The 14,823-nt window shown below is 43.2% G+C and overlaps 1 protein-coding gene across 6 annotated transcripts in view; it reads left to right on the top strand.

Annotated features, from left to right (window-relative positions):
- The window catches only part of LARGE1 (LARGE xylosyl- and glucuronyltransferase 1), a 612,983-nt gene that overhangs the window by 512,934 nt on the left and 85,226 nt on the right, over positions 1–14,823 (top strand). For all 6 annotated transcript variants that reach the window (XM_055396700.2, XM_088837172.1, XM_055396699.2 and 3 more), the window contains exons 8-9: positions 9,566–9,678; positions 11,509–11,634. In XM_055396700.2, coding sequence (XP_055252675.1) covers positions 9,566–9,678; positions 11,509–11,634 — 239 coding nt within the window. The remainder of the gene's footprint in view (positions 1–9,565; positions 9,679–11,508; positions 11,635–14,823) is intronic.

The following is a 14,823-nucleotide window of genomic DNA, read 5'->3' as shown; positions in this document are numbered from 1 at the left end:
TTTTTAATATGCTGTCTAGGTTAGTCATAACTTTCCTTCCAAGGAACAAGCGTCTTTTAATTTCATGGCTGCAGTCACCATCTGCAGTGATTTTGGAGCCCAAAAAATGAAGTCTGACACTGTTTCCCCATCAGTTTCCCTATACAAATCCAAGAAACACTTTCTTCAAACTGAAAGAGACGGGCTGAAGTCTTTAATAACTACCTTATGTACAGTAGGTTTGCACTCAACAGAAATGCATACCTGTGACACTGAAAGACACATTCCAGAATGTTATATCAGCTTTCAGAACTGAAAACACCTACATGTCTCTCAGCAATGTAATGGATAAGTAGGGTGAGATATAGTCATAGTGTAGGTAACAATGCAGCGTTAAGTGAACAGACTACAGTGACATGCAGTAACATGAATGGGTTTCACAAAAGTAATATTGAGCCAAAAGGCCAGGCATAAAAAGAGTCCATACTGTATGGTTCAATTTATATGTAATTCAGAACCTGATGAAGTATCCCAGGTGGCACAGTTGGTAAAGAATCCACTTGTCAATGCAGGAGACACAAGAGATACAGGCTCGATCCCTGTGTCCAGAAGATCAATCCCCTGGAGCAGGAAATGGCAACCTGCCCCAGTATTCCTGGCCTGGAAAATTCCAAAGAGAGAGGAGTCTGGAGGGAGCTCAGTCCATGGGGTTGCAGAGAGTTGGACATGACTGAGCATGCACTGGCTAGCTGGCGGAACCTGATGAAACTGAACTATGGTGTGAGAATTCAGGATCACAGCAGGGTGGTGTGTATATATGTGACTTTGAACCGACAGTAAGAGAGATTCTGGTCTATCTGCGATGTTCTGTTTCTTAGTCCAAGTTCCAGTTAAAACAGTAATTTCACTTTGTGAAAATTCATCACACTATGTACTTAAGATCTATATACTTTTATGAGTGTATATATTAATAATACTTCAATATAAGTTCACTTATAAAAGGAGTGGTTAAAAGGTATTTGCCAGCCACATGAGTTTGAGTGAACTCCGGGAGTTGGTGATGGACAGGGAGGCCTGGCGTGCTGTGATTCGTGGGGTCGCGGAGAGTCGGACACGACTGAGCGACTGAACTGAACTGAAACCCTTTATGTTCTTCGCCCTATCACAGCTCTGTTCAGTGAGAAGAGATTATGGTAACGTTGTATTCTCTTAAAGGACTACTCCCTGTGATGTGAGATCCGTACTCACCTCTTTTTGAACCAACCTTGCTTGCCTGAAACACACCTTTCTTATTTCAGTGCCCCAAACACCTTCAGGCTCTCGAGAGCGGGGACTACTGTGTTGTTCATCTTTGTATACCTAGTGCCTAGCATGTAAAAGTCACTAGATAGACATTTATTGAATGAACGAATGAGTGAGTGAATGACCACCAGCCTTTTATAAGATTGAGCTGCTTTTCATACCTCATCCATTCACACTTTCAGAAACCCCAGCAAAGTCAGGGAATGCTTCAGGAGAAAGGATTTCCATTTTCTCTCTCTCTGATAAAGAGGTTTTGAGAAGGAAAACACCTAAAAAGTGAAAAGTAGAACCTTTTAATTTATGTGATCAAAAGTAAGTCCTAGGTAAAATCAGCAGGGGATTTTAAATTAAGTGAATTTTAATAAACTCACCTTCTATTGGGTCATCATGCATAAGAAGAGAACTCTAGAGCTTCAAAGCAGAAGAGAGGAAAGTCATATTATGTGGGACATTGTCATAAATATTTCTGGGATGAGAGCTGGCATCTTCCCCAGAGGCTCCTGCGTAGACCACCACTCCATCTCCACTTAAAGTTTTGTTTCTTTGATTGAAGCCAGCAAAGCTACAGGAAGGGCTAAAGGAAGGACCAAGGGATAGACTTCCATTTTCATATATCAGCCCTTGAAGTGCAGGCAGAGAGCTGAGAAAATGCAGACAGAAGCCAGAGAGGACTCAGGCAAAGGGGAAAAGCCATATTCTACCAGTTTCCTGGGGCAGAGGTCCTGGTAAATAAATCTAGAAAGTGTCAGATGTGGTTACCACCTTTGAGAGTCACCAGGCACATTGATAAAACCAACAGTTTAACTGTATTTAACCCCCTATCTCCTAAACTTATTTAGCATAGCAGACCCTGCTTCCCCTAACGTCTGTTAGCATCCTGCAGCAGGCCATGGAGCATACTGTGGGAAACACTGCCTCTGGGAATAAAAGGTTTAATCTGAAATTTGTTCTCCCCTGGTCGAAGGCATCAGGTAGCCACTTTGTACCTCAGTTTCTTCTTCTGATTTAAGGAAGCACGTGATTGGAATTGACCTAGTCTGTCCCAGCCGAATTCTTTAGCTTGGCTGAAGCGTGAAAGCAGACTGCACGGAAAGAAAGAAAGAAAGCAGAGGCAGAACCTCCTCATTTTTCACTTTTTTTTTAAAAAAGTATTTATTTGACTGTGCCAGGTCTTAGTTGTAGCACAAAGGATCTTTGATCTTCGTTGCAGCGTGCATTCTCAGTTGTTAAGTCATGTCCAACTCTTTTCGAGCCTGTGGACTATAGCCCGCCAGGCTCCTGTGTCCTTGAGATTTCCCAGACAAGAATACTGGAGTAGGTTGCCATTTCCTCCTTCAGGGGGTCTTCCCAACCCAGGGATAGAAACTGTGTCTCTTGCATCTCCTGCATTACAGGAAGATTCTTCAGCACTGAGTCACGGTGATCTTTTTAGTTGTTGTATGCAATCTTCAGCTGTGGCATGTGGGATCCAGTTCCCTGGCCAAGGATCAAACCCAGACTCCTTGGAGCATGGAGTCTTAGCCAGTGAAACACCAGGATAGTCCCAGAACCTCCTCTTAAACAGCAGATTTTCTTTAATATGAGCTTGAAGTCTTCCCTTTACTGGAAGGGTTTTAAAGGATTCTCCTGGCCTGCAGGAGGTGGTAGAGCACAGGCTAAGAGGTTAGTTGTGGACTCAGATACAGAAAGAAGAGGATTTCTGTGCCTTGTGGGAGGGGAGTTGACATGTTAGCTACGGAACAACGTACTGTTTTAAATTATTCTTGGCTGCAACCCATGGTCCCTTATACAGTTCAGACCCCACCTACGTGGGCAGCCTCAGTCACACAGGGCTCCCTGCCTCTCCTGTCTTTGTATGCTTGGTTTCCTCCAGGTTCTGACACATGCAATCTGATTTTGGCTTGTGGTCTTCGCAAAATCCTCCAAACATTCACGAACTGTTCCTCTCCCTGACTTGTTTTGGCTTCCGGTCACAGATTCAGCAAAGTCACACCATATTTACTATGGTCATGTACACAGACACACACATACCACAGAGTGGTCTAGTGTAGCCAAAAGGCCGCAGGGCTAAGAGTGAGAAGAATTTGGTCACCTACCAGCTAGACACGAGCCTCAGTTTCTTCGTCTCAAAAATGGAAATAATTCCATGAACGTAGCTGGCTCATCATGAGAGCTGGAGGTTATCTAGGTCATGCACCTTGCCTTTCAGATACAGCAGTTGTTTAATAAACAGTAGGTGACACTCATCAGCTTGTCACCATTTTTATTCTGCTTCCCTCTTGCAGTTGCATTGGTTAAAAAAAAAAAAAATCAGTATCTGGCTCAGTTTTTTTAAAAAGCATTATATTCTGTCTCTGCATTCACATCCAGCCTCCTCTCCCTGCCATATTGGCTACCAAGCTGTTACTACATATTCAGTTTGGGAAGAAGAAACATTGTCCTCTGATCCGGAGATGAAACGCCCCACCACTGGACCAGATGTTCACAGGAGAAGCCTTTGATTTTTCATTTATTTATTCATTTATTTATTTAGTGTTAGTCTCTTAAGCTCCCAGCGCAGCAGCAGAAGGTAAGGCTGTGCAAGCCCCACACATACCAGCCAGCTCCATTGGGAGGGCCTTTCAAATTCCAGGCATGCTGCCTCCGTGCAGAGCACTGGCCTCCGGGGCCAAGGGCTCGCTCTTCGCTCTCAGACCCCAACGGCAAGAATAGAAATGGCAGATCACGTAGCAGCAAATGCCAGGCAAAGGCCAGAGTCAAGCTTTTTGGCACCTCTGTCCCCCTGACAGCAGGAAGCAGTGTCAATCTCTGTCCTGGGGCCCATATTCCAAAGCCAAAGCTGCGTTGTTTCAGCTTGAAAGGGTCCAATTGCAGAAGGAGCCATTTTCATCATTTTTAACTAGAGTTCACTGAAAACGCTTCCTCCCACATTGCATGCGTGCCCATTAATTTGTGTTAATTCGAGTGGGAATCAAGCAAGTTCAATGAGTGATAATTGGGTACCTTAATGAAGAAATGTATAGTTTCTGTAACTATTATTTACAAGCTTTTATTTACCACTTCATATTTCCAGAGGCCTTCACAATCATTCATCAGGGCAACCCTCAGCACCGTAGGAGTGAGGTCAATAAGTACTGAGAGTTGTGGTTCCCTTGGAAATGTTGTTTTTCAGCTCTTGTATAATCTAGGTACAAATTCCCCACCTTTGACAAGACAGGAAGATTCTCTTACAAGTACATACTGATGTGATTATATTTAACAGCCTAACAGGCTCCTTAATGGCTTGAGGACACAATTATGTACATGATTGTAAATAGAGTGTATTTTCTTTTTCTTAAATCATTAATTTTTGGGTTTTTTTTTACTGTGCTGGGTCTTCACTGCTGAGCAGACTTTTCTCTAGTTGTGGCAAGTGGGATCTACTCTCTAGCTGCGATATGTGAGCTCATTGTTGAGACGGCTTCTGTTGCGGCTCTAGGGTACGTGGGCTTCCAGGCTCCAGAGCACAGACTCAGTACTAGTGGTACACAGGCTTAGCTGCCCTGCGGCATGTGGGATCTTTCCTGATCAGGAATCAAACTCGTGTCTCCTGCATTGGCAGGTGGATTCTTTACCACTGAGCCATCAGGAAGCCCTGGAATGTATTTTCTTTGCTTCAATAATCTTTTTTTATTTCCTGTGGGTTGTATGCAGTGGCAGCCACTTGCAATATCCCCAAGGGACACCCTAGTCACGCAAGTGCTTAGGTGATGGCCCTCTAAGCTGTTGCTGTTCAGTCGCTCAGTCGAGTCCAACTCTGTGACCCCGTGGACTGAAGTACGCCTGGCTTCATCTCCCGGAATTTGCTCAAACTTATGTCCATTGAGTTGGTGGTTCCATCCAACCATCTTATCCTCTGTCATCCTGTTCTCCTCCCGCCTTCAATCTTTCCCAGAATCAGGGTCTTTTCCAGTGAGTCAGCTCTTCGCATTAGGTGGCCAAAGTATTGGAACTTCAGCATCAATCCTTCCAATGAATACTTAGGGTTGATTTCCTTCAGGATTGACTGGTTTGATCTCCTTGCAGTCCAAGGGACTCTCAAGAGTCTTAAGCTACCTACTGACGAAAGACTAAGAAGCAATATGGACCTGGCAGTAGCTCACAGTTTTTAAGTGTCTAGTTCATTCTACATGCACAAGGAGATTTTTAGAAAGACCAATGGATTTAGGTTCATAAATAAATGAGTGGGTATAGACATTTATTATCAATATTTCTCAAGTCAGCAGTATTGAGAACAGTTTCTACTATACTCAGTAATTTTTTTAATGTCATGGAATCTTTATTTCAAGGTAGAAAATCATAAAGCATGGTTTATACCAGACACTTTTAAAGTATTGGAGCTTAGCGTCAAGTCCTTCCAATGAATATTCAGACTGAATTTCCTTTAGGATTGACTGGTTTGATCTCCTTGCTGTCCAGGAGACCCTCAAGAGTCTTCTCCAGCACCACAGTTTGAAAGCATCAATTCTTTGGTGCTCAGCCTTCCTTATGGTCCAATTCGCACATCTGCACATGACTTCTGGGAAAACCATAGCTTTGACTATACGGACTTTTGTCACCAAAGTGATAGCTGCTTTTTAATACTCTGTCTAGATTTGTCATAGCTTTTCTTCCAAAGAACAAGTGTCTTTTAATTTCATGGCTGCAGTCACCATCTGCAGTGATTTTGGAGCCCAAGAAAATAAAAGCTGTCACTGTTTCCACTTTTTCCCCATCTATTTTCCGTGAAGTGATGGGACTGGATGCCATAATCTTAATATTTTGAATGTTGAATTAAGCCAGCTTTTTCACTCTCCTCTTTGACCCTCATCAAGAAGCACTTTAGTTCCTCTTCGCTTTCTGCCATTAGGGTGGTATCATTCACATATCTGAGGTTGTCGATTATTCTGCTGGCAATCTTGATTCCCACTTGTGATTCATCTAGCCCAACATTTCACATGATGTACTCTGCATATAAGTTAAGTAAGCAGGGTGACAGTATACCGTCTTGATGTACTCCTTTCCCAATTTAGAACCAGTCAGTTGTTCTGTGTCCAGTTCTAACTGTTGCTTCTTGACCTGCATACAGATTTCTCAGGAGGCAAGTCAGGTGGTCTGGTATTCCCATCTCTTTAAGAATTTTCCACAGTTTGTTGTGATCCACACAGTGAAAGGCTTTAGTATAGTCAATGAAGCAGATGTTTTTCTGAAATTCTCTTGCTTTATCTGTGATCCAACGGATGTTGGCAATTTGATCTCTGGATCCTCTGCCTTTTCTAAACCCAACTTGTACATCTGGAAGTTCTCAGTTCACGTACTGCTGAAGCCTAGCTTGAAGGATTTTGAGCATTACCTTGCTAGCATGTGAAATGAACACAGTTATGTGGTAGTTTGAACATTCTTTGGCATTGCCCTTCTTTGGGATTGGAGTGAAAACTGACCTTTCACGGTCCTGTGGCCACTGCTGAGTTTTCCAAATGTGCTGGCATATTGAGTGCAGCACTTTAACAGCATCGTCTTTTGAGGTTTAAGTAGCTCAGCTGGAATTCCATCACCTCCATTAGCTTTTTTCATAGTAATTCTTCCTAAGGCCCATTTGACTTCACATTCCAGGATGTCTGGCTGTAGGTGAGTGACCATATCATGGTGGTTATCCAGGTCATTAAGACTTTTTTGTATACTTTTCCTGTGTATTCTTGCCACTTTTTCTTAATCTCTTCTGTTAGGTCCATACAGTTTCTGTCCTTTATTGTACCGATCTTTGCATGAAATTTTCCCTTGGTATCTCCAATTTTCCTGAAGAGATCTCTAGTCTTTCCCATTCTATGATTTTCCTCTATTTCTTTGCATTGTTTACTTATGAAGGCTTTCTTCTCTCTCCTTGCTGTTTTCTGGAACTCTGCAGCATTCTGTTGGGTATATCTTTCCCTTTCTCCTTTGCCTTTCCCTTCTCTCCTTTTCTCAGCTATTTGTAAGACCTCCTCAGACAACCACTTAGCCTTCTTGGCATTTTTTGCATGCTCATTGTTAAACATTTACCAGCCTACCACTAAGGGCATGCAGCAGTTTTCTGAGTTTGTAAGGGCAAGTAGTCTTGGTGGCTCAATGGTAAAGAATCAGCCTGCAATGCCAAAGACATGGGAGTTCAATCCCTGGGTCAGGAAGGTCCCCTAGAGAAGGAAATGGCAACCCACTCCAGCCTGGAAAATCCCATGGACAGAGGAGCCTAACAGGCTACAGTCCTTGGGGTCGAAAAAGAGTCGGACACAACTTAGCAACTAAACTACAGCAACTTAGGTAGAAACCAAAAGTCAGAAAAAGAACAAGTCTTGGTCTGAGCCACAGAACTCCACGGAGGCATTGCTGGGACTCTGGTCTGTGTGATGTCGCTGAAGAAGCTCTGGCTTTGGAGTCAGGCAGATCTGACTTTGGATCTCATAGAACTGCTCTTGCACAGTGAACTCTTCAAGTGTCTGACCCAGCATCCACCCCGCTCAGCCTCCCCACCTGCAAAATAAGGGTGACAATATCTAGCTTATCCATGTGCCAAAAAAACCTAACCAAACATCAGGGAGATGTGCAATAGGTATGATTTGCCCTTTTGACTTACAAGTTCAGATCTCTGTGTATTACCCCATTCTTGCCATAACCATATATATGTATTTTTTTTGTTTCAACTTTACCCAATGGACCAAACACCTTTCACAAAATAGTAAATATACTTTTTTCTCCAAATATGTTCCACTGGAATAGGGTTGTTTTTTTTTTTAAAAAAAAGTCTCAGTGTTGACATTTATGTGTGATTTGGGAAATCGGTTTCTTTCCAACAATCTTAGAAATGTATGTACTAGGTATCAAGTAAGATCATTTTTCAGCTGCCCAGGGTTTTCTCCACTGACTGTTCTGCTGAGCTAAGCTTCCTGAGGAGGATTGATTTGGGAGCCCATGGGTGCCACAATTCCATCCACCAGATTAACTGCAGTGGCCTGCAGGGGTATCCTTTCAGCTCTTTGTGTTCTGTGCTGTGTACCTTCTCTGCATACGCTCGCCATGCGGTTAGTAGACTCACTCCTAAGCTATTCAGCTAAGCCAGACATGTACTTTTCTTTTTAGACTTTTACTAATTTATTTTTACCCGAATAATACATTTAGTTGTTTTTAACATTTTTAAAAATACAAAGGTGTATAAAATGACAGTTTCCCTTCCTGAGTGGTAGAGTGTGCTCAGTCTGTTCAACTCTTTGCAAACCCATGAACTGTAGCCTGCCAGGCTCCTCTGTCCATGGGATTTCCCCTGGACAAGAATACTGGAGTGTGTTGCCATTTCCTTCTCCAGGGGATCTTTCTGACCCAGGGATCAAACCCGCATCTCCTGCATTGGCAGGTAGATTCTTTACCACTGAGCCACCAGGAAGTCCCTTCCCTTCCTATACAATCCCCCATTCACTCAAGTCTCTCCCATAAACCCCACCTCAAAAAACGAGGGTGGAGAGGAGGAGGAAGCAACCTCTGACAATTAGTTTCTTATGAACTTGAAGGCACTTAGGGTCCCATCTTGAACACCCAGCATTGGCACAGCCTTCACCATAGTTTCTACCTGTGTCTAATGCCAGGTAGAAACTGGCATTTTCTACTAAATTGGGTAGAAGAAATGGGCCAAAGAAAGCTGTTAAAACCAGCAATACTGCAATGAGCTCATATGGCTTGTCAGGAGGTATCAAGCAAATTGGCAAAGACACACCCATAATAAAGTCAGAGAGGATCTGCTTTGTTTCTGTAAAGATAAATGACACAGGTTGTACAAACAGCATCTATCAGCTAACCCTCAGTAGGTTGTCATTTATCTGGGGAAAAACAGGAGAGAATCTGTGTTTACAAGGTATGTACCATGTGTTGGGTGTGCGGTGCTAGGCTCCTTTTTTCTGGTGGTAAAATATACAAAAGATAAAAATGCCATTTTAACTGTCTTTAAGTGTACAGTTCAGTGGCATTAGGTACATTCACAATGTTGTACGACCATCATCACCATCCATCTCCAGGGAGTGCTAGGCTCCTTTGCCCATCTCACTTGGTCCCTGCAGCAGCTTCTGAAATCTGTGTTAATATTCTCCATACAGTGAGGATATTTCAGAGAGACTGTTTAATGTCTCATACCAAGTACCTGGCAGAGCCTGGGGTGAACGCAGGCATGTTCGTCTCCAAAACACATGGTCAGGCTTGCCTGGCTCTCTTATCTGTGGTTTTTTCATCCTATGCTGTTGTCCAGGAGTGATCCTGCTGCTTCTAGATAAGCTGCGGAAGATGAAGTGGGAGCAGATGTGGAGGCTGACCGCAGAGAGGGAGCTGATGGGCATGCTTTCTACGTCCTTAGCTGACCAGGTGAGTCACCATTCTAGAAGGTACGGTTATTCCCAAGCCTCCTGGTATGCTGCTTCTCAAACTTGCATGGGGCTGGGTCTACGTTATTTTTCCATCTCTTGCATGACTTCACACTTGGATAGATCTGCCTCATTCTTGCCAGCCTCAGACCACAGCCCACTCCTTAATTCATTCCCCTTGTTCATCCGTGTTTATCACACTTTTTCCTGCACACTGTGCATGCCAGGAACTATGTTCAGAAATAGGATTACAGGGAAAAATGAAGGACAGAATCCTTGGCCTCAGAAAGTTCATAGTTTATTGATGTAGACTCACAAGTAAATGATAATTTGGTGTGTTAAGCGGAGGTCACAGTCTTCACCTCAATGTAGAATGCACAGTGCCTGCCCCCTGAGATTCCGAAATGCCAAGGCATATTTCCCAGACAAGATTTCATTTGCCATTGTGGCAAATAAAATCAAACTTTTAAAGCCAAGCCTTTTGCTTAGCTCCTGTACTGTGACCCCCATCCTCAAGGGGAATGAATTTAAATAAAAGGGATAAACCTCCTTGGCTGGTGAAATCAGCTTTTAATCAGCCAGTCTGAAAAAGTCCATGAACTACAGCAAGCAACTAACATAAATTCATAAAATCCCCATTTCTCATTTTTGCTGAGCCTTTGACTTTGAATCTACTAGCGTCACACATCTTGATTCTGAGATTCCCATGTTATATGTGGCCATCTCAAAATGTAAAGATATCTCTGAGTTTGCTGCATGTTATTCTTTCCTGTTCAACCAAAAAGCAAGCCCACTGTCCTTGTTTTTGTTCATCATTCAGCTGCCTGATTCACTGAATTCTTGCAGAGTTTTCTAGAATGAAGGAAAACAAGAAACTCTGTAGGGTTACTTTACTATTTTTTTTTAGCATTGTTATTATTCAGTATTTCCCAAGCATCCAGAAACTAATTTCCTTTTTCATACAGGAGATATGGTATAATGAATGAGTTAAAAATTACCCAGGTAGCTGTTTTAAACCTGAGGGGAAAATTGTCCTCCATCATCATATTTCAAGTCGGGTCACAATGACTTGAGCGTGTCCCCAAAAGCTAGCAATTGCATGTCCATGTCCAATGAGGATAGTTTATTCAGCCATCTCCTTCTGTGAAGGCCCATAATTCACCTTCTGGCACCACTTGTCAGCAGCTAGTTAATAAGCATGGCCTGGTGGTGCAGGAGCTTGGAGAAGAGCTGGAAAGAGGGAAAGCCCCATAGAAAACTCAGAGTTGAATTTGGAGATGAGGAGCGCAGATACAGGCACCCTGGCCCATAGGAATCCCATGCACATCCATCATCAAGTCTGCCCAGAGCCCCAGGAAATGCGGCTGGAGCAGGATGTATAATTTGTCTCAGCCCGTGAATCAGCGGAGCAACTTGTCATCACACAGTTTCCTCTCCAGGAGGCTCAGGATGGATGACACGGGGTTCCTCTGTGAGGTGAGAAGAGGGCCGGAAAAGCGACTTCATTTATTATATACCAGTTCAAGTGGAAAGAATGCTCTGTGTCTGCGCCCATGTCCCTTTGCTGGAAGGGGATCACTGAGACCAGCAGGACCCGTGAGCATCAAGTCAGCATGGGGCATTCCCCATAGTGTAGGGGGATCTATCCAAACAAGATTTCTTGGTTTCTAGAGATAAAAGGCACGGGAAATGCCCAGCAGGGCAAGCCAGCCTGTGCTCCAAGCTGAAGGCTCATGAGAGATTGCACAGGAGATGTCATGCCTCAAGAGCCAGCATCACAAGCTGAGCCCATTTGACTGTTTGACAGTTGTCTCTGGCTTTTATCCCCCAGGACATTTTCAACGCCGTCATCAAACAAAACCCCTTCCTCGTGTATCAGCTGCCCTGCTTCTGGAATGTGCAGCTGTCCGACCACACCCGCTCCGAGCAGTGCTACAGAGACGTGTCTGATCTAAAGGTAGGATAAGGAAGGCCCTGGTGGGCATCGGCTCACCCCCCGGGTAGAGTGAGGTGCCCAGCAGTGGCAGAGGGAACCCGGATGGGGCAGCACCCTTCAGGGCATGAGTGGCTCGGAGCCTGTGTGCAGTGTGGAGAAAGAGAGAAGGGTGCAGGAGAGCAGAATGAATGTGCTTTTCTTCTTTGTTTGGTTCCCCACCTGCCTTGTTTGGGCTTTCTGGAAAGCATAAGGCCTCCCAGCACAAGAACCAGCTTGTGTGGTTATGCTTCCTGCCACCTGCTGCTGGCTGTTTGGGTTCATGTCAGCTCCCCAGATCCAATCATTTAATTCAAACAAAGCATTTAGGGAGGGTCTACTCTGTAGATGTTATACAGCCAGATGCTGTAGATATGTATATGAACAATTTATTTTCTACATTCAAATCATTCTTTGCAGAGAGGAACAGAGAAACAAGTGAAGAAATAAATGTTTTTAAAAAAATGACAGATGCTCTGATAGCTATCAATGAGATGAGCTGTTGGATAGCTGTATGGATAGCTAGGGCTTCCCTGATGGCTCAGATGGTAAAGAGTCTGCCTGCAATTCAGGAGACCCAGGTTCAATCCCAGAGTCAGGAAGATCCCCTGGAGAAGGGTCTTGGAGAAGGAAATGGCAACCCACTCCAGTATTCTTGCCTGGGAAATCCCATGGGCGGAGGAACCTGGTGGGCTGTACCCCATGGGGTTGCAAAGAGTCTGTCATGACTGAGCAACTAACACACATATACGGATAGCTAGTTATGATAGCATAAATTTCTCACTCAACCCCAGGGAGAAGGGACAGTGACAGAAAAGCCTTCACTGTGGCGTCTCCAAGCACACCTGGCAGGGTCTAGCATTAAATAAAGAATAAGGGATGTGTCGGTTACCTACTGCCATAGATAATGCTGCATAACAAGCTATTCTAATAAGGGCTTAAATCTTTTATTTAATCATTGATTAAATCATCTAATTGTAGACAATTTAGTTGATAAGCCTAAAAGTTTGCTGGATGATTGTCTGATACTTAATGGCTTAGCCAAATGTCTGTGGTCAGCTTCAGACCAGGAGTCTGGTGGCTAGCGCAACTTGGTTTTCCTCTAGTACCTACTGTGCCCCATCACCTGGCCAGTCTAGCTTGTTCTCCCAGCAAAGCAGAGGTAGAAAAGGAAGCCCTTGGGCACATAAGGAAACCTGAATCCCTTTTGCTGGCATCCTGTGCACCAAAGGAACTGTGGGACTGAGCCCAGAGTTAAGCGGTGTGTCAGAATTCCTTACCTATAGTTGTGAAGGAGTGAAGAGCTGACTTCAGCTATTAAATGACAGCTTAACCATTTAACCTAGGCCTGTCCGGCACCAAGTGTGTTTGCCCTCTGGCCGTAACAAAGAGGAACAAGATACGTGTATCCATAGAGAGTTTATTTCATTAAAAATTTATACCCATTGCCCAAGTGACAATGTGGTAACAATAATTGCAAGTTATAAAAAGGAAAAGGGGACCAAACCTTACTTTTCTAATAAGTCAGCCTTTTCTTACTGACTTTTGGTCTGTGTCTACATTATGTGGTCCATGTATACATCGTGTGCATGTTATGTCTTATTTATGGTCACAATATACATGGAATTTTATACCCTTCCATTGCATAGCCATAACTGATACCTTAGTTGTTTCCAAATTTTCGCAAATATAAATATGTTAAATCAACAGCTCAAAGTTCACACCTTCTCAGGAGTAAGATCACAGAGTCAAAAAGAAAGAACTGTCTTTTTAAACACAGTTGAAGTTCATTGCAAAATATTTAAAACAGAAGTACTTGCATTATTCATTCTTTCAATCAGCATTTATGCAATTTATTCAATAGGCCATGTACTTCATAGACATAAGGAAAACAGATGAAATACACATATTTCTAAGAAAATCATGAACAAAAAGTTCAAAGGGGAGGAAAGTAAAAACAGCCTTATAAAGAACACCTAAATATGCTGCATAAAATTTTTTTAATGTTTTGAAGGCATAGTTGATCAGTTCATATGGTAAATGAAGTAAGCAGAGTCCAGAAAACAATGATAATGTGTGACTCCAGACTGATAAAAAACAGCTGGATGTGATACATGCTGGGTATTTGCTGATTCTTGGTGGCTGGGAGCCTGGTGTCAAGGTAGATAACTGTATATTTGTTCAAACAAGGAAATGCTATCATGAGTTGCATGAAATAATAGTTCTCTTTCACCATCTCACAGAGTTTGCTCAAACTTATGTCCATTGAGTCGATGATGCCATTCAACCATCTCATCCTCTGTTGCCCCCTCTTCCTTGCCCTCAATCTTTCCCAGCATCAGGGTCTTTTCTAATGAGTTGGCTCTTTGCATCACATGGCCGAAGTATTGGAGCTTCAGCTTCAGCATCAGTCCTTCCAATGAATATTCAGGACTGATTTCCTTTAGGATTGACTGGTTTGATCTCCTTGCTGGAGATCCCTTGGACTCTCAAGAGTCTTCTCCAGCCCTGCAGTTTGAAAGCATCAATTCTTCAGCACTCAGCCTTCTTTATGGTCCAACTCTCACATCCATACATGACTATTGGAAAAACCATAGCTTTGACTGTACAGACCTTTGTGGGCAGTGATGTCTCTGCTTTTTAATATGCTATCTAGGTTGGTCATAGCTTTCCTTCCAAGGAGCAAGCATCTTTTAATTTCATGGCTGCAGTCACCATCTGCAGTGATTTTGGAGCACAAGACAATAAAGTCTGTCACTGTTTCCATTGTTTCCCCATCTATTTGCTATGAAGTGATTGGACTGGATGCCATACTCTTAGTTTTCTGAATGTTGAGTTTTAAGCCAACTTTTTCACTCTCCTCTTTCCCTTTCCCCAAGAGGCTCTTTAGTTCCTCTTCACTTTCTGGTGTCCTCTGCATATCTGAGGTTATTAATATTTTTCCTGGCAATTGACTCCATCTTGTGATTCATCCAGCCCAGCATTTGCATGGTGTATTCTGCATCTGAGTTAAATAAGCAGGGTGACTATACACAGCCTTACCATACTCCTTTCCCAATTTTGAACCATTTTGTTGTTCTGTGTCCAGTTCTAACTGTTGCTTCTTGAACTGCATACAGGTTTCTCAGGAGGCCGGTAAGGTGGTTTGGTATTCCCATCTCTTTAAGAATTTTT

The sequence above is a fragment of the Moschus berezovskii genome, chromosome 6 (genome assembly GCF_049115385.1).
Source record: "Moschus berezovskii isolate FMDL1 chromosome 6, NW_MosBer_1.0, whole genome shotgun sequence".
Taxonomy (NCBI): domain Eukaryota; kingdom Metazoa; phylum Chordata; class Mammalia; order Artiodactyla; family Moschidae; genus Moschus; species Moschus berezovskii.
Note: the sequence above shows the minus strand (reverse complement) of the source record. Positions and strands in the feature narration are given on the sequence as shown.